The following is a 17234-nucleotide window of genomic DNA, read 5'->3' as shown; positions in this document are numbered from 1 at the left end:
TATTGCCATGATCTCCTTGTCAGGAGGGAGCTGGGCTACTCCTCTCCTGCAGAGCTTTCGAGTATAGCTGGGGCTTGTTAGCAGTTTCAAATGCTTAAGGTTCTTTCGCTGTGGGAAGGCTTGGAGGCCTTGGCTGTCTTGCCTTTGAGGCCTGGCTTGGGTTCCCTGGCTGTCAGGAAGAATGGGATCTTGTCAGTCTGTTCTGAGTATTGCTCTTTTTCTTCAGATGATGATCATGATGGGAGTGATTGGTGCCCTTGTGGTGGTGGTGATTGCAAGTAAGTACCAAAAACCTCAGGCTTAAAGGTGAGGAAATACCAGCTCTAGAGTACTCTTAACTTTTTGTTTTGAGGTCTTGAGGGTCTTAGTTATGTAAGTGTCAACTCCAGTCTTTGGGAAAGGGAGGTAGAAGTGCTGGAACTCCCTCACTTAGTGTGGAAATGGTATGCTTTACCTAGTAATATGAGGAATGGGGAATGCCATCACTGTAGAAATGGGAAATTCTGCCTGCCAGGTCGGATAAACCTGTAAGTATGAGGGGTGTTTGCACTGGAGTGGGTGGGTTGGCAAGTTCCTTCCCTGGTGGGTGGTTTGGAGTTCTCTGAGGGACCTTTGGTGTAACTTGCCCTTTTGTTCTTTCCTTTTTTCTTTTTTCTATTGCTTTGTCTCCAGTCTACTTTTTTACTTAAATGTAGCTCCTTCAGTCTGCAACCTCCTGTCCCCTATTACCTTGCCTGTCTCTCCTTGCCTCTGAGTTTTTCCTTTCCTTCCCTTTCACCTAGCTTCCTCATTGATTTCCTTATTGGTTTTAACTTATCTTCTGTATAGGACTCTGAGCTGCTTACTAAACATAGGTAGCCTTTTCAATAGCTGCTGCAGCTTTAGGGAGCATCCTCTAAGTTTAGAGGAAAGGGAAGCTGAGGAAGAGTGGGTAGCCACTTGCTCCTGCTCTTCTGCAGAGAACTTTTTGTGTTTATTTTTGGGTGTAAGCTTGTCAAATAGTGCCTGTGTGAACTCTAGCAAAATAAGAATGCCTTAACACAGTGCCTTTTGGGATGAAGGACTGCAGCATGTGAGAGCCTCTAGTGTTCTGCCTAAAAAGAGTGGCAGCATGACTTGAGCTTTTCATTGAGCTTCTGAAATAAAAGCTAGTTTGTGTTGGCCAGTGGCTGTGAGCCATTTAAGCTACACCTAGTGATGCAGGTTTCTCTAGCCATGAAGGGGTGAGCACTCGAAGAAATGATTTATTCTGCCTGAACATGGCCATTTCAGTTTTTATAAAGGAGGGCCCACATGATTACCTCAGTCAAGTGCAACATGCTAAACACAGTTCAGTAAAAGGGGCATTGCTGCCATCTAAAAGGCATGTGTGGGAGTAAAGCCTCTCTCCACAAGGAACAAATAAACAACAATTAGTCAAATATGCCTTTCATCTATGCACACACAAGCCAGGACCCTGTAGCTTCCTACTGTCTTGTAGCTTTCCAGAAGGAAGACTTTGGAGCAGTGGCAGAATGGGAATTGGTGTTTTGCTTTTGTGTGACTGGGTTGAAGGTCGAGGAAGCTCCCTGCCACAGCAGATAGAGGTGAAGGGGGCTGGAGGTATTCCAGATGAACCTGAATGAGCTGCACGGCTTTCTGATTAAGAATATCTGCTCTGTTTCTCCTGCCACAAAGCCCTAACTTTCAGCAGGAGTTAGAAAACAATTGAAATAGTTAGCTGGGGATTCAAAGGGAAATGGTGCTCTGGGTATGGATATTGCAAAGTGGCATCAGATGTCCCAGTTTGGCAACTTACGCCTCCAGAGATCTTGCTGATCAAACTGAATGCTCCTACTTGCTGTGGGTTCTCTTGAATTTAGGTCCAGGGTGGTTTCTGATGGAAGTAAACTTGTGGCTGTGGCTTTCTGTGAGTGATTCCCTTGTTCTTGTCCATCAAAAGTAACAGGAGCGGTGAGTTGTTTGAATGGTTGTCAGACATGGATTAAATGAGCTGCCCTGTTTCTGTAGAGTCTTCTGAGGAATGTGTATCTTGTCTTTTAACTTTTCTTTTTAACAATCTGAGTTGTAGCCTGTAACCTAGACTGGAAAGAGGGTGCTCCTTTAGTTTAGAAAGCTCTGCCTCTGTTCTGGAATACACTGGGATCTCTTTAGGCAGGGAGGACATCACTGGAGTTCCCAGATAGGAGCAAAGTACAAAAGATGGGAGGAGCAGATGCTTTTTGTTTCACTGGATGTGCTGGGGAAGCCCCTTTCTACCTCCCAGGACACCTGGCAAGGGGCTAGGTTTTGCATGCTCACTTCCACGCCCCAGCATTTTCATTTGAGTTCATCTCCCTGCAATTCCATTCCTCTCCACCTTGGGGGAGGGCAGAGATGAAGATCTGGAGTGAAGCAGCCCTCGTCCCCTGAGCACTTCCCTAATTCCCTGGAGCTGAGATGGGATGGACGGTCAGAAGTGCATCTGCTGAAGAGGAGCCAGGGCCTGCTTGTGCCACCTCCTGCTCTCATTTTAGGGGGTAGCCTTTTACAAGCTTGAGGCCCCCAGACCAGCAATTCTCTTGAACTCTTCTAAACAAGCCTTTGGTGCCCCATTCCTCCTGTCTCTCTGGGAGCTGAGGTCCCCCTAGGCTCTCTCTTTCATTTTTTTCTCTCAGATGTTGTATGTTGCCTCCTCCTCTGCTCCCTTTCCCCTCCTTTGTGTCTCTGTGCATGGGCAAAACAAATCACCAAGGCCCTCTTAGTAAAAGCAAGGGACTCTGCTGCCCACAGCATCACAGCCACTCATGCACGTGCAGTTTATTTACTTCTCTATAAATACAACTGTAATCTCCTCTGGCATGTTCTAGAAATCAGCTCATGTACTTTTAATGGTCTCTAAGAAACACAATTCACCACCTTACTGAGTCTGTCTGGTCTGTCAGTGAGTGGGAAGGGGTTGGGATACCAAACTTCTGGAATTTCTTTTTGTTGTGACTTCCATAGCATGCACATACCTGAAGTTGTGTCCCTCAAAGCAGTGGCTGCTTTTCCATTGTAAACTGATGGTAGTTCCAGTTGTGCTGGACTGACTCTGGTAAGTCTGTAACAAGGTGTGAGAAGCAGCAGCTCTGGGGGAAGAGTCTGCCCAAGACAAATCTACTTTCAGCCACTGAAGTCTAGCCAGTGTCCTGTTCAGGGGACTGCCTTCTGTGTGTTACTGTGTTAGGGGCAGCTCTGGCTCTCAGGCTGTGCTGCCTTTGGACTTCAATAACCTTAAACCCTGAAAATAATTCTCCATTGCTGTTGGAATACAAGTTCAGGACCCAAATGAACACCTCCAAGAGCAGGATGCTGTTCACAACATATATTGGAGCATGACTGGAGTAAAGGTAAGTGCCCCTTTGTCCTACTTCACTGTACATTGGAAACTCATTAAAAGGAAATAACAGAGCTTTGTCCAGTGCAGACTTCTTTTAAAATTAGGTACTCATGCCCTTATCTGCCTTTATTGCTACAAAAGCTGGGTTGTAAGCCAGTCTTACATGTGGACTTCTGGTTCCCTTATGATCAGTCCTTGTCCAGTCTTAAACATCACCAAAATCCACTTCAGAACAGTGAGCGCACTGGAACAACTCTCAATGGTGAATTTGGAGCAGGGCAGCTAGACTAATTCTTCAAAGATGGAAGCCTTCCTGGGAAAGGAGGGTGTCTGGACTGGCTGCTGGATTAAGGCAGCGTGTACAGTCTAAAATTCCCCACAGTTCAGGCCTGCACAACCTGAACAAACGAGTCGTGCTACAATTCTTGCCAAGTTCTGTGTTGCCTTCCTGTCAGTTCTCAGCCTCACTCATGTAGGGAGATAGGGAAGATGTTTTCATGGGACAGATGCATTTTTGGACTGTTGATGATGCAGTGTCCAAGTCTCTAGCCAAAGCTGGGGATTGAATGCTCATTTTCCAAAGCTGGCAGCTGCTCTGGGGCACAGAGCTGGGGCTGAACGTACTGCTGAAAGTTGCCCCAGGGTTGAGCCCAGTTCATGAGTCATGTTGTGGCTGTTTGCAAAGACTTGCATGTCTAGCTATAAATCCTTTGTTAGGCACTGAAAATATCATTTTCTACTGGAAGCTCTTCTGTGATGCCATCCTTACCTGCATCAGCATTTCTGCTGCTCCTGCACTCTCTTATCCCAGACAAAACAGGGTTTTAAATGTGCTCCAAAAGCAAGGCCAAGGCTCTGGCAGAATAGTTCTTTGAATGTTTAATTAAAAAGTCGAGGTCTGCCTTTAAACATGGAACATGCTTAGCATGCCTTTGAGCTGGAATGGATTGCCCAGAGAAGCTGTGGATGCCCCATCTCTGGAGATGTCCAGAGCTGGGTTGGATGGGGCTTTGAGCAACCTGGTCCAGTGGAAGGTGTCTCTGTCTGTGGTAGAGAGTTGGAGCTAAGATGATCTTTAAGGTCACTTCCAACCCAAACCATTCTGTGCAAAATGCAGCTCCCGTATCAACTGCTGCATCCTGGTATCTTCAGATGTGGTGGAAGAAAACCCTCAACTGTACAGCTCCTAAATGGATATACCCTAAACCTTCCTATCTCCAGCTACCTGAGGCATTGCTCTGGCCTTTCCTGAGGTGTCTCTGTGCTGGTCAGAGCCTGGGCAAGCTCTCAGCACTGGTGGGGTTTGTTGTCTCAGCTGGAGAACAGCCAAATGATGATAGGCAGGACAGATTTTTCTTCACAGCTGGAATGCAGCATCAACACATTTAATGAACCTGGCTTCCTTGGGAAGTGACAGAGGTCCCTGCTCTGATGTATCCATTGGGGTTGGAAGCCTTAACTTGGTGAAGGGAGGTAATAAGGGGGAGGTTTAATCTTTGTTCTGACCTCTAAACAAATGATTGCTCTGAGAGATGTAACAGATAAAGATACAGGTTTTACAAATAGGCAGCTCAGCCGTGTCTGTTGGATACCTAAGCCTCCACACTCCTGATAATATTTGACCTATTTTTGGCCTGAGATAGGGTGTTCTGTGTAAGTGTTGTACTCTTACTTGCTCCCCAGGTTTCAAATATGAACAGCCTCGTAATGTCCTTTCCTTCAGTGCACAGACCGACCCACTAAATGATTTCTGCAGAGGACTAAATGAACTTTCTTTTTATGCTCTTCCCTCAGAGGCTTCTTTTCCAAAAGCCTTTGTACTATTTTTTAAAACTAAATTTGCCATAAATGTATGAAAAATTTAATAAAGATTATAAGCTCTTTTTAGTTCAGTGCTTTTAAGCATGCACTTGGAAGCTGAAGGCTCCTTCCCCTCTTATGCTTATAGGCTCCCTTTAAATATTGCATATTGTTAAATACAGAGAAATGTGACTGAATGTGTCTGTGCCTCTGTTCCTGATCTCTGTGGTTCCTCTGTCTTTTCACCAGCAGCACTACTGCCCTTTTCATTTCTTGATGTAGCTTGTAATTAACCCTGCAGATTTTACTGAACCTGTCACAGGAACTTGGTAACCCTTTCTTCAAATTCCTTCTCTGTTTGACACGAGTCTGTGCAGACAATCCTTGACCTATCTGGTCAGCTTCTCTCAAGCTCTCCAGCAGGCAGGGTTTTGTTCTTCTAAATACATTGTTTATTTTCCAAAGTGATGGTTCTCTCATTTTTTTCTAGCTTCCCTAGACACTTATGTTGTACTTCCATGCCTTTCCTCTATTACCTTAATTCTTGTGGAAAAACAATAGTTTGGCATCTGTTCCCAGTCCAAAAAGACACAACCTTCAGCTGTTTCCTGCAAGTTTTCCATGTCCACAAAATAACTCTGCTATGCCTCTAACACACCTATGAGTACTGAGCATCCCCTCAACTTTCTTTCTCCTCTTGTACAAATTCACCCCAGCTCAGACCTTTAATTTGCCTTTTGCTGACCTGCAGATCCCCAAACTGCATGCTTTCTTCCCTTTTCTCTAATTTTTCACATTCTCAGTGAAACACTCTCATTTTTGGGCCCTTGTTTTCAGCCAGACCAAGCTCACTCTACATCTGCTGAGCTCATTTGTGGTCTTGCCAGCCTACAAGAAACATAGGGATTATTTCTGGAACAAGCCCCTGATTTCTCCCAAGATGGCAATTTTTGCACTGATTCACAGGACAGGGAGGGCTCATCTATTTACCAACTTGTATAACTGCTTCTTCATATTTGTACAGGCTTTTAATTCTGGATTTACAGCTATCCTGAATGGTGCCATTACTTTGAGTTTATCAGTCAAAGCCCTTTTTATTTTTTTTTGCATTTTAACACTCTTATGGAACAGATAGGATGTGGTTCAAGCTTCCCCCAGGGAATACATCACCACCTTCTGCAGCTGTATTTCTTTATTGATGAAGAGAACTTACTGTTTCAAGTAGTTATGCCTCTGATTAATCTTGCTTTAATCACCACTTGACTGTGCATGATGCAGCAGGTCTCATCAATTTTATGGTTATTACAAGGTTATTTATGGTTCTTTCTGTGAAGAATCGTGTCTTACTCTTTGGATACTGAGGAAATATCATGCTTACCATATGAATCACTGTATGTTTGTGGTATACAAAGACTGTTTTGAGGTGTTGCATCTGCTCTTTATCCTTTCTTGATCTAAAGGTGGCTTTGTGAAGCAAACAGCTTTGTGTCCAGTGTCAGGTTTTTGCTCATTCATGTGCTAGAAAACACCCAAGGCATCAATCTGTAGTACTGAATTTGTGAACAAGAACTGGGTGCAACATCCTAGCTCCTCTATCTGCCTGCCTTTTGTATTTTAATTGTGGCCAAAGTTACTTTGAGCAACTGAACCTAGCTTTTACCTCTGCCTCTTGGGCAGTGTTTTTACAGAACATGAAAGCACCTTCACAGAGGCAATTTTGAGATTTCATTCATTGCTCACTCTTTTTTACTTCATTTAGAAAACTGATTTTTTTTCATGTTTGCAGAAGCACTGATTTTTTTTCTAGTGGGAGGCCTCCAAGGAGGAATATATGTTTCCACACCTCTAAGTGCTTTTTTCAGGCCCCTCCCTCCTGCTGGGGTGCCACCTTTGCTGAAGGCACCTCCCAAATTATAAGCTTCTATTCCTAGCAGAGAGACATTATCTTCACTTTCAAACAAGAATTATCAGCTGGGCACTGGGATAGAATTTGTAAAAGCAGGAATATTTGTGCACTAAAGAACATAGCATTTGTATGTGTATGTGAAGAAGAATAAAAGCACTCTCTGCTGGGGACTGGAAAGTGCTTTTAGGTAATCAAGCCAAGAGCAGTACAACCAGCGTGTGTTTAGCATCTCAAAGGGAAAAATTAGGCAACAATTTAGATATTGCAGTAAACTCCTCCAGCTTCCCAAGGGCAGTGCGTCTACCTTAAATTTTAAAACAGCTTCAGTTTTTCTTTTGTTATGATTAAGTAGTTTTTAAATTCAAAAGTGGCTGTTCACAGTGTGACTGGTTACAGGGTTCCACAGGTCTTTGCCTAAACTGCTTAAATTCTGGTATCTCTGTCCTGTGAAGTGGATAATCCTGTTTTTTAAGGACATCACCCTTGCTCTCTTGATACCCCATAAAGTGCTGAGCAAACACCATTGCAGCAGAAGTCTGAGTATTTGTAAGAAAAGAGTATGGCAAGCTCACGGCAAGAAACGTGTTTGCTTATACAAAGGTCCCCCAGTTAGTCCCTGAGCAGGACCATTTTTGCCCATGTGGTCCAATCAATTAGGCTAAAGCTTTCCTTGGAAGCACTTTTGGTTAAAGCCTGCAGTAGTTCCCTGTGCTTCCCTCAGGAGCAAGAGGCTCAGCAGAGTTTCTGTGGGAGCCCCAGACAAGGGCTGGGAGGAGCAGAACATGCTCTGCATGACCTGCGCTGAGCCTCTCTTGCAGGATCCCATTGCAGCAGAGGTAACATCTGGGATTTTTGGAGGGTGTTCATAATCCTGCCAACTTTTTGTTTCCCTCAGGAAGAAAGCAGGGAGGGTTAAGCAGTTGTAGAGATCGATTTGTCCCTGAGCTGTTGGCAAACAATCAGATAGCTGGAGGTACACATGTATGGTGTATCCCAAGGAAGGGGGAACATCCAAGATCTACCAATGCCACAAAGGCAGCTTGAAAAGGGAGCCTTTACTTTGCCAGGGGTGTTTTGTCCCGGACCTGGGAGTGGCAGCAAGCTTGGAGCACCTCTCCAGAGCATTGTGCGTAATACAGATTGAGATCGTGCCAGTGGCTCTTGTCTCAAGGAGCCTCTCCTGGGGGGAGGAGAGGTGACACAGCCTTGAGATCAGAGCTCATGAAGAATGAGGAAAGAGCAACCAGTTTAGGGAAAGCTTAACGAAGCTCAGCCTGTTGAGAGATTTGTACCCTAGCTAAGACTCCATTCCTGTTCCTTGTCATACCACAGAGGAGGCCAGTCACACCTGCCAAACCTCTTTAATTAATGACAGACCAGAACTGTGGCAGCATCCTTGTTGGAGGGAAAGAAAAGCATGCCTGCACATGTAGGTGTGCACATGCACAGAGCATAAGGAAATCTGGAGGACATCTCCCCCACACATACACTAGATCAGCTCTCATCCCCGGTGATCCCACAGCAACAGTATTTTATGAGACTGAAGAATGTGCCTACAGAAGTGAAAGCAACGAGCCCAGGCCAACCATGGAGCTGTCTTTTGCTGTGGTCCATGTGCAGCCCCCAGAAAGAAGGAAACACAGACAACGAGTGCAGCCTCTGCTCCAGCTGCCAGCCACCAGTGGAACAGTGCAGGAAGCTGCTGCGTCACTCATGTCCCTCCTCCCCATCCCTGCTTGGCCCACGTGGCTCCAGGCTGTTGTAGGAGGGCAGCGTGGTCACCACGGCCTCCACGGTGAAGCGATGGGGAGCACGGAGCGCCGGTGCCTCGTCTTGGAAAGCGGCGTTATCCTGGCTGTTCATGGGGGGCACCGCCGCGGGCAGCTTCTGCCGGGAGCGGAACCAGCGGAAACCCAGGATAAACGTGATGGCAATGAAATCCAGAACCAGCTCTGCAAGCTCCATCACAGACAGGACAGAGGATCCAAACCAGAGACTCCACTGGTTCCCAAGCTGGGACAGCAGAGTCACTACCTGCAGGAGATGGAGAAAGAGCAGTGACAACAGCCCTCATCTGGGACTTTGCCTCCCTGCCTGTTCCCTCACCCTGCCCAAGGAAAAGAAATAATATCCAGCAATGCTGCTGGAATGAAAGCTTGCCACAGTGGAGGGACATCATGGGGGAATGGGTGGCCAGAGGAGACATGCTAGTAAAGTGTGTACCGTGAAGGCTGGAGACTCCCCATTGGTCTTGTAGTTCCACTCCTTAAAGAAGATATTCACTTTGGCAACTCCGTTCCTGTGAGTGAGAGATGACACTCAGTAACCTCAACTCCTCAATCCCTGCATTTCTTCACCAAGCCTAATTGTCCCCTTCTGCCCCCTGTCCTTCTCCCACACATACTCCCCAGAGGCTTTCTCCCATCTCTGCAGTTCTCATTCTGCACTAAATACAGACTTTGGTACTTACAGTGCATTTCTGACACCGTACTGTAAAACCCAGTGTTTGTGGCAAAAGCTCCCGCACAGCTCCCCTTCCCACTTTTCCACAAGCACCTACTGTGTCTCCAGAACACACAGCAAGTGCTGGGGCTTACTATTTTCATATCAGCATCTGACCTCTTTCAAAATTTTTCACTTGGGTCCCCAGTCCTTGCTGAAGTCTTGCTATATATCTACTCTGACTCAAATCCACTGCCATTGTCCACAGGTCCCATGCCTGATCTCTTCCCATTAGTAATTTAATCTTAACTCTTAACATTTCCAACACACACATTCCACTGGGAGGGGTTCTGGTTTGGACACAGCCTCTGTTTAGGGGCTCTCACCTCTTGGATGTGATATTGTATTTGTTCTGTTGTGAAAGCATGTAGAAAACCCAGTCCTGAAATGAAAGTGCAAAACATTGTGTCACACGATCACAGTCACCTCCTGCAGGTTTAGTACCCGTTGAGGAAGGACTAAACGGGCGGTGGGAGCAGTGCTGGGAAGCCAGGACACCATCTCCTTACCTCTGAGACAGCAGAAGGCCAGCGGGAGTATCCAGCTGACAGCTGGTATTCTGTCATTCTGCAAGGCAAGGGCAGGCTGTGTTAGCTGGTGAAGCTCTAGGAGCCACAGGGCCAGGTCTCACCATCCCCAGGCACACCTGGAGATTCCCTTCCATGCTGAAGTTCCACCCACTTCCCACCCTGTGGAAGGCACAGTCCTTGGAAGCTCACCCCTAGGCCAACCCACACACTCCTCAGCCATTTTGGCTTCCTGATGGGAGAAATGCCATTTCAGGTTGGGGCTCAGCCACTGACTCAAGCTTTTGCCCGTCAGTGAATGGTTCTCAACACTTCTGGGAACACTTTCCAATCTTCCTGCCTGACTGATTATCAACTTACTTGCAAGGTTTCCGACACTTGTGGAAACAGCCCAGCACATCAGCTTTGAATTCAGCCAGGAGTTTGTAATAGCAGTAGCCTGAACAGCAAAGAAAGTAAATCCAGGTAAGCTCACAGTATCTTTAGACAAAAGGTGCTGTGAGACAGCAAGGGAAACCCAGAAGAGGTTTCCTTCCACAAGGGGCTAATCATTCAAGGCAAGAGTGTCTTTTGGATGTCTCACACCAGGAAGCTCATTGAAGACAATGGGATGTGCTGGGATGTGGGCTGGACCAAACAGGTTCAGGTGGGCACAAGCTCTGCTGTCCACTCACCCCAGGCCTTGTGCTTCGTGTAGTCACAGTACTCTGCTCTCCTGGGCAGGGGATAGAAGTAATATGCACAGCCACAGCGCTCTACCATGTTGAGCTGGAAGCAGGAGCGAATGCAGACCTGGGAGGCACATAAGGTGGAGAAGGCTGATCAAGGGAACCAAACCCACTGTGCCTGTATCACTATTAACAGAGCCCGAGGAAAGGCAGGGCCATCAGGGGGCTGGAGCATGTCAGGGAAGAGGAGAAGCAAAGGTGACCCAGGAGGGGTCAGCTCGGTGAGTTACCTGCTCGGTGTATTGGGATGAGTACAGGTGTGGGTGACCTGCTCGGTGTAGCGGGATGAGTACAGGTGTGAGTTACCTGCTCGGTGTAGCGGGATGAGTACAGGTGTGGGTGACCTGCTCGGTGTAGTGGGATGAGTACAGGTGTGGGTGACCTGCTCGGTGTAGTGGGATGAGTACAGGTGTGGGTTACCTGCTCGGTGTAGCGGGATGAGTACAGGTGTGGGTGACCTGCTCGGTGTAGCGGGATGAGTACAGGTGTGGGTGACCTGCTCGGTGTATTGGGATGAGTACAGGTGTGAGTGACCTGCTCGGTGTAGCGGGATGAGTACAGGTGTGAGTTACCTGCTCGGTGTATTGGGATGAGTACAGGTGTGGGTTACCTGCTCGGTGTAGCGGGATGAGTACAGGTGTGGGTTACCTGCTCGGTGTATTGGGATGAGTACAGGTGTGGGTGACCTGCTCGGTGTAGCGGGATGAGTACAGGTGTGAGTTACCTGCTCGGTGTAGCGGGATGAGTACAGGTGTGGGTTACCTGCTCGGTGTAGCGGGATGAGTACAGGTTTTGCACTGGCACGTCACTGCCATCCTCTGTGCAGTCGCTGTAACTGCCCCCGAGGCGCTCGGTGATCTCCTGCAAGAGCAGACTCTCACTGCACACAACAGCCCCACTTTGCTGTCCTCTTCCCACTCTCCCAATCACACACTGCTCATCCATCAGTATCTGCTCTTTGTGCTTTCCTCAGGATGCCAGCTCCCCTTGCTTGCTTCCATTTCATTGTTCACTGATAAACTGTAGCCAAATGCTTCTGATTGAATCCAGCAAGCTGTTCTTCCTCTCCCTTCACTCCATGGGATTAGCCCCTTCCCTTAAACACACACCGCAGGTCCACCAAGTTAAACCTCCCATCCAGAGCTCTTCCCCCCTTCTGCCTGCTCACCTTTCTCATGCTGATGGAGGTCTCGATGCCAGGACGAACATTGAAGCCCCCATCATCCATGAAGGCTGGCTCATTCTGGTCATGGACCATGACCCTGGCTCCTGTCACCGTGGACAGCAGAGGGATGAAATCGTTCTGCTCGGTGCGCACCACCAGGGACAGACCTGAGGGAACACCAGAGAGCCAGGCAGGTCATGGCCAGCTGTGCTGCAGCAGAGAAGGGAGAGCAGGATGCTTAGAAGGAAGTCTGAAGGAGATTTTATGGAGAAGACAGACATCAACCAGGGCTGCACCAAAGCCTGGCAGCAACAGAGGGTGGTTGGAGGGAGGCCAGAGAAAAAGCTGGAGTCTCCAGAAGAGGCCAGTGAAAACTGGATTTCATCACTGTGGCTTAGAAAAAGACAGAACTGGGAACTGAGAGAGATTTCATGGAGAAACTTGAAGCCAGATGGAAGGAAAGCCTGAGGATGTGTTCTGGAGAGCTTTCAGGGAGTTTAGGAACACAAACAGGTCAGTTTCCTGGAGGGGGAAATGGGGAAGGTGAAGACCAGGAGCACTATGGCTCAGCAGAGGACTTGAGGAAGGGCCAGCACAAGCCCAGGGGACACAAAGAGCCTAAGGATCCTAAGGATCAGGCGCTGATGAGGGAGAGAGAGCTCAGTGGGCAGTGATGAGGGGCAGCCACGTCCATGAGACTGCTCTCTCCAGATGGGTGAAAACAGCTTGGGCGAGACAGAGCAGGGCTGCAATCTGCCACCACCAGTGAGTGCTGAGCACAGCAGGATGCCCATAGTGACTCCTAGGGAAAACAGAGCCAAGCTGCTCTCCTTACTCACCAAAGAGTGCCTCTCACCCACCATTATTGATCCCAGGCATGGAGGATGTCCACACGCTGCTGCTGTTGTCATTAAAGGTATAGCAGTTGCCATACAAGGGATGGTGGAAGTGGGTGTAGTTCCTGAGGGGGGAACAGAAACAGAGTGAGAAGGGATGCAAAACCAAGGAGAAGGGCTTTCTGAAAGGAGCAACTCTGTTTTCCATCAGCAGGGACAGGGGCTTACAGCAGATGGGCAGTATTTGTTATGTAAACTCTCGTGAACAGGGAAAAGCAATTAAAAAGTGCTGTAAAAAATGTCCTGGAGCTGGACAGGTTTTTACACAAGGTTTTTCATTCTGCTTTTCAGAGCCCAAAATGGGTTTTAGCAGTGCTAGCAATTACTGTATTGTCTTCCTAATACTGATGAAGCTCTTAGATTTTCCTGCCCCCTTTTCTTTCCTTGCAGATAATTTTCATTCCACTACCTCCTTGGGGCTTTTTGACCAATAATGGCAGGAGAAAAGTGGGATATGTTTTTACTGTCTTTTTGTGTCAAATCTCTCTTATTCCTTCATGTGGCCTGATATGCACCATTTTACCACTGTGGAGGGTAGAATAAAAATACTTCTATGCTGTACATCTGTGCCCTCCCTGGTGTTTGTACCAGTATAATTATTTCATTTGTGTGAAACCTAGAAAAAGGCAAAACCATCCTTTGAGGTTCATACTGCCAGGTCACAGAACCTGTGGCCCTGATATGCAAAACCCACAGCAAAGACTCAAGAAAGATCCTTTGACCTTTCAAATCTGAACTGAACAAGGAATGATCCCACCTCAGAAAAGAGGTTCTCTAATGTGGGTTCCTTGATTTCCCTGGACCCCAGGCACAAAATAAGTGTTTCCAGGGGCATTCCCACTACTTACGCCTTGTCACAGGTTGCCTCGTTGAAGCGGCAAGCGTAGATGAAATTCTCAAAGTCAGACTCGTCCAGGGCTTTGGCATCAGGCACCTGCGCCAGGATATTGATGTAGTGAAAGCTGTACCATTCCCGCACGGCATCCACTCCCGAGGAGTACGCCTGGTGGAAACAGTCGTTGTTTTCATTGCACTGTTGAGAGGAAGAGGAAGAAGAGCCGTGTCAGAGAAGTCTTCTCATCCAGGAGAAAAGGCTCCACCCGTGGATAAGCTGCGCTCCCTCAGCACAGGCAGGTGACCGAGGAAGTGAAGAGTTTCCACAGGACTCCTGTGTGTGCCCAACGGGTGATCAGATGGAAAAAAAGCCAGGGCAGCTCCTCGGTGGAAGGGCACCGCCAGGTGAATAAGCGAGGCTGATTAAGACCCGGGAGGCAGCAAGGTGTACAGGGTAATACGCACATAAATTCTACCAGGAGCTTTAAATTCTTACGTGGGGAGCCCTTCCTTCAGGGTGTGTCCAGAAAAACGTCTGTGATCCTGTGGGAACCCCAGTTAGCTGCTGAGCGATTAGCTTCAGTCCTTCAGTGCCTTTTTAAATGCGAACACAGATACCCTGGGGCGAGGAAGCTGCTAGCTAGGAGCAATTGCGACCATGATCACCTCTCAGGTGGCCCAGGACCATCAAATACTTTCTCCTTTGCTATTGTTGGGCAATGCAGCAGCTGATGCTGATAAACTGCTCTCAAAAGCAGCTGCAAGGCTGATGTACCCTCGAGAAGGACAAGGCTTTCCTGCTCTTGGGAAGAGACTACACTGACTTGGACATGTCCCCTGGGGCCTGCAGGAACATGGATAGAATTTGGGGAGCAGGATTGTATGGAGCAAAGGATTCAGCTCTGCTTTTATCTGTCATTAGCAAAAGCCGGTGGAGATTAGAAAGACTTCTGAATAAGGAAAGGCATGGCCAAGGGTCTAACCAGACAGAAGTAGCCAGGCAGACTGGAGTGGGTAGGGCATGGGGTTTCCCGGGATCTCACCAGAACAAAGCCAATTTTCCAGTCATTCTTGTCCACTGAGGGGCTGTTCTCTGGCAGGTTGACTAAGTTGTCCCTCTTCTGCCTCCGCAGAGGATGGCGCTGGATGTGATGGAGCAGGCTCCTTGAGCTACGCCTTTGTGAGGACGACGCGGGCCAGTCTCTCTGTGGCAGAGACATGTTGTAGTCATAGAGGTCTAGCAGTGTCTGGTGGGTGATTTCGTCCAGCTTATCCAGCTGCTTTCGGATGGCGCTGTATCTGAGCAGGGGGGAGAGAAGACCAGCAGGTTTAGGGCTGGATGCACACAAACAGCTCTGAATAAGACGTGCAGCAGAGTTTGCTCCAGCACAAGCCCAGAGGACACAAAGCTCCTGCCCCCAGCTGTAAATCTAACCTCCTGCTGGAGGCTACCTTGCAGGAGAGAGGTTAATCTGCTCTAGCCCTGCGGCAGTTTGCATCGCAGCCTGCTAAATGCACCACCAGCAGAGCTGCCCAAGCTCACATGCCTTACTGTGAGTGCCCCGCGGCAGCAAAGGCCTCTGAAAAGCACAGCTACAACAGTCGAGGACCAGAGGAGAACCAGAGTAGGTGCTTTTGTCCTGCACCCATCAAAGTCAAGGCAGCCAACATCTCTGCAAGTCTTACCTGTACGGATTGAGGGTGCACAGCGTCACGGCCGGAAAAGTCAGCCGGTCGGAGTTCAGGTTGAGGTTGAGGTTGACAGGGTAGCTGAAGTACTCCCTGTAGAGGATCCCGAACTGCCAGTACATTAAGCCGAAGGTGAGGAAGAAGAGGACGGACCAGAAGGCTGTCTTCATCTTATTCTTTTTGGAGCACACCAGGCGGATAGCCCCGTGGATGGTTGTGTTGCTGCAGAAGAACTGGAATAGCTCCTGGTAGGAGCTGTAGAATTCGATGAGACCCTCCCGCTTCTCTTCTTTCTGTTGCTGCTCCTCTTCTTGCTTACTTTGTCTCATTTTTTCCCCTTCTGGCATCTTCCCTGCCTTCACGGACCCGCTCTACAGCACAAACCCAGAATTAGTCGCCCAGCAGGACCGTGGCTCCGGGAAGCCATGCCCGCTGCACAAACCGGCTCTGCATCCCCATCCTCCCCGAGCCCCGCTGCTCTCACCCCCTGCTCCCTGACCCCCGCCCAGGCTGCCGGTCCCGCTCCGAGTCCCCCCGTCCCACATTTGCCACGGGGTCGGTCCTGCCCCGCCAGGAGTCCCCGTCCCTCCCGCGGCTGCGCCCCCCGCCTGCCCCGGGGCCGCGGCACTGACGGGGGGCGCGGTGCCCATGGCGGGCGGCGGCTGCTCGGGCTGGCACCGGGACCGGGGCCGGGGCCGGGGCTGGGGCCGGCGAGCTCTGCCCGGCGCTGCCGGCTCTCCCGCAGCCTCCCCGGCTGGGCTGGGACCGGTTCCTTTCCAGTTGGAGCCAGCACCCCGCCCGGCTCCTGCCCTGCCAGCCTCTCCCCGCCCCTCCCGCCTGTCCCTCCTGCCTGCCCCCTCCTGCCCCTTCCCCTTCCCTCAGGCGCCGCTCCCGGGGAAGAAAAGCCTCTTTAAACTCTCAAGTGTCGGCGGCGGGGCAGCGGCGGCCGGGGCACAGGGGACACGTCGGGGCGGTGACCTTGGCGGTGCCGGCGGGGTCAAGGCGCTCCCGGGGCGGCGGGGCCCCCGGCCCCCCGAGGGGAGCCCGGCCCCGCCAGGTACGGCCGCCGAGCACCCTGAGCCTCCTCCTCCTCTTCCTCCTCCTCCTCCCATCCCCTCCGGCAGGGACGCGGCGTCCGGGCGAGCCCAGGCGATGCAGAAAGAAATTTGGCAGCGCTGGTCCCCGAGGCAGCGCCGGCCCCGGGAACCCCCACGGTCCGTGCCCCCGAGACCTTGCCCCGCCACCGACCGGCGGAGAGGGCCTGGCCTTCATCGCCAAATGGTGCTGTCCAAGGGCAAAGCCGCGAGTTTCGGGTGAGATCTGCGAGGGGATGAAGCTGGGACGGAGCAGGCTGGGGCCGAGTCAGTGATACACCTCAGTTACCGCATCGCCTCTGCCGGTGCCTAAGCTAGAGAAATCTTTTGTGTCCGCAACTGCCGGGCCCAGCCATGAGTGGGAACCTGTTTCGCTGAGCTGTGCCTGGGAAATCAAGGCCTCCCGGCATTACCCAAAGCCTTCCAGTGTTTCCTCGGACCACGGAAATGAACACCCTTAGCAAAATGTGACCGAAAGTCCCAAACACTTTCCCATCATTATAACCCTGAAACTCCTTTACCAATATTTTCTCCCAATAATTTTCTTTTAAACTAGCTGTCTCTGAAGTTGTCACTTATTTCTTCTCTTTCTGGTTACCTCCTTCAGATACCTCCTTGTTTGGAGTCTTTGGTTACTGAATTTTGATCCTTGTTGAGTTAGCTGTGGTTTGGTTAGTGACTCAAAATACTCAGCCACTTTCACCTCTTCATATTGCAAAATCCCATGCTTGA

The 17234-nt window shown here is 49.5% G+C and overlaps 2 protein-coding genes across 6 annotated transcripts in view; one reads left to right on the top strand and one right to left on the bottom strand.

The window, feature by feature from the left end:
- VAMP1 (vesicle associated membrane protein 1) overlaps window positions 1–17234 on the top strand; it is a 35698-nt gene that overhangs the window by 2373 nt on the left and 16091 nt on the right. For 2 of the 5 annotated variants that reach the window (XR_012578952.1, XM_074534819.1), the window contains exon 5: window positions 227–278. Coding sequence is in view for 4 of the 5 variants with exons in the window: in XM_074534819.1 (XP_074390920.1) it covers window positions 227–278 (52 nt within the window). In the remaining variant the exon portion in view is untranslated. The other 3 variants (XM_074534818.1, XM_074534820.1, XM_074534821.1) reach the window with 3 other exon arrangements.
- On the bottom strand, window positions 8419–16219 carry SCNN1A (sodium channel epithelial 1 subunit alpha). The gene is made up of 13 exons (XM_005486064.3): window positions 16041–16219; window positions 15406–15779; window positions 14763–15018; window positions 13734–13918; window positions 12850–12950; window positions 11993–12156; window positions 11587–11685; window positions 10771–10888; window positions 10457–10535; window positions 10079–10136; window positions 9896–9951; window positions 9291–9366; window positions 8419–9101 (listed from the first exon to the last, which is right to left on the bottom strand). Exons 1-13 carry the CDS (start codon window positions 16056–16058, stop codon window positions 8775–8777), a joined length of 1911 nt encoding a protein of 636 aa, XP_005486121.2. The 5' UTR covers window positions 16059–16219; the 3' UTR covers window positions 8419–8774.

Source organism: Zonotrichia albicollis, chromosome 2 (assembly GCF_047830755.1).
Source record: "Zonotrichia albicollis isolate bZonAlb1 chromosome 2, bZonAlb1.hap1, whole genome shotgun sequence".
In the NCBI taxonomy this organism is placed as follows: domain Eukaryota; kingdom Metazoa; phylum Chordata; class Aves; order Passeriformes; family Passerellidae; genus Zonotrichia; species Zonotrichia albicollis.
Note: the sequence above shows the minus strand (reverse complement) of the source record. Positions and strands in the feature narration are given on the sequence as shown.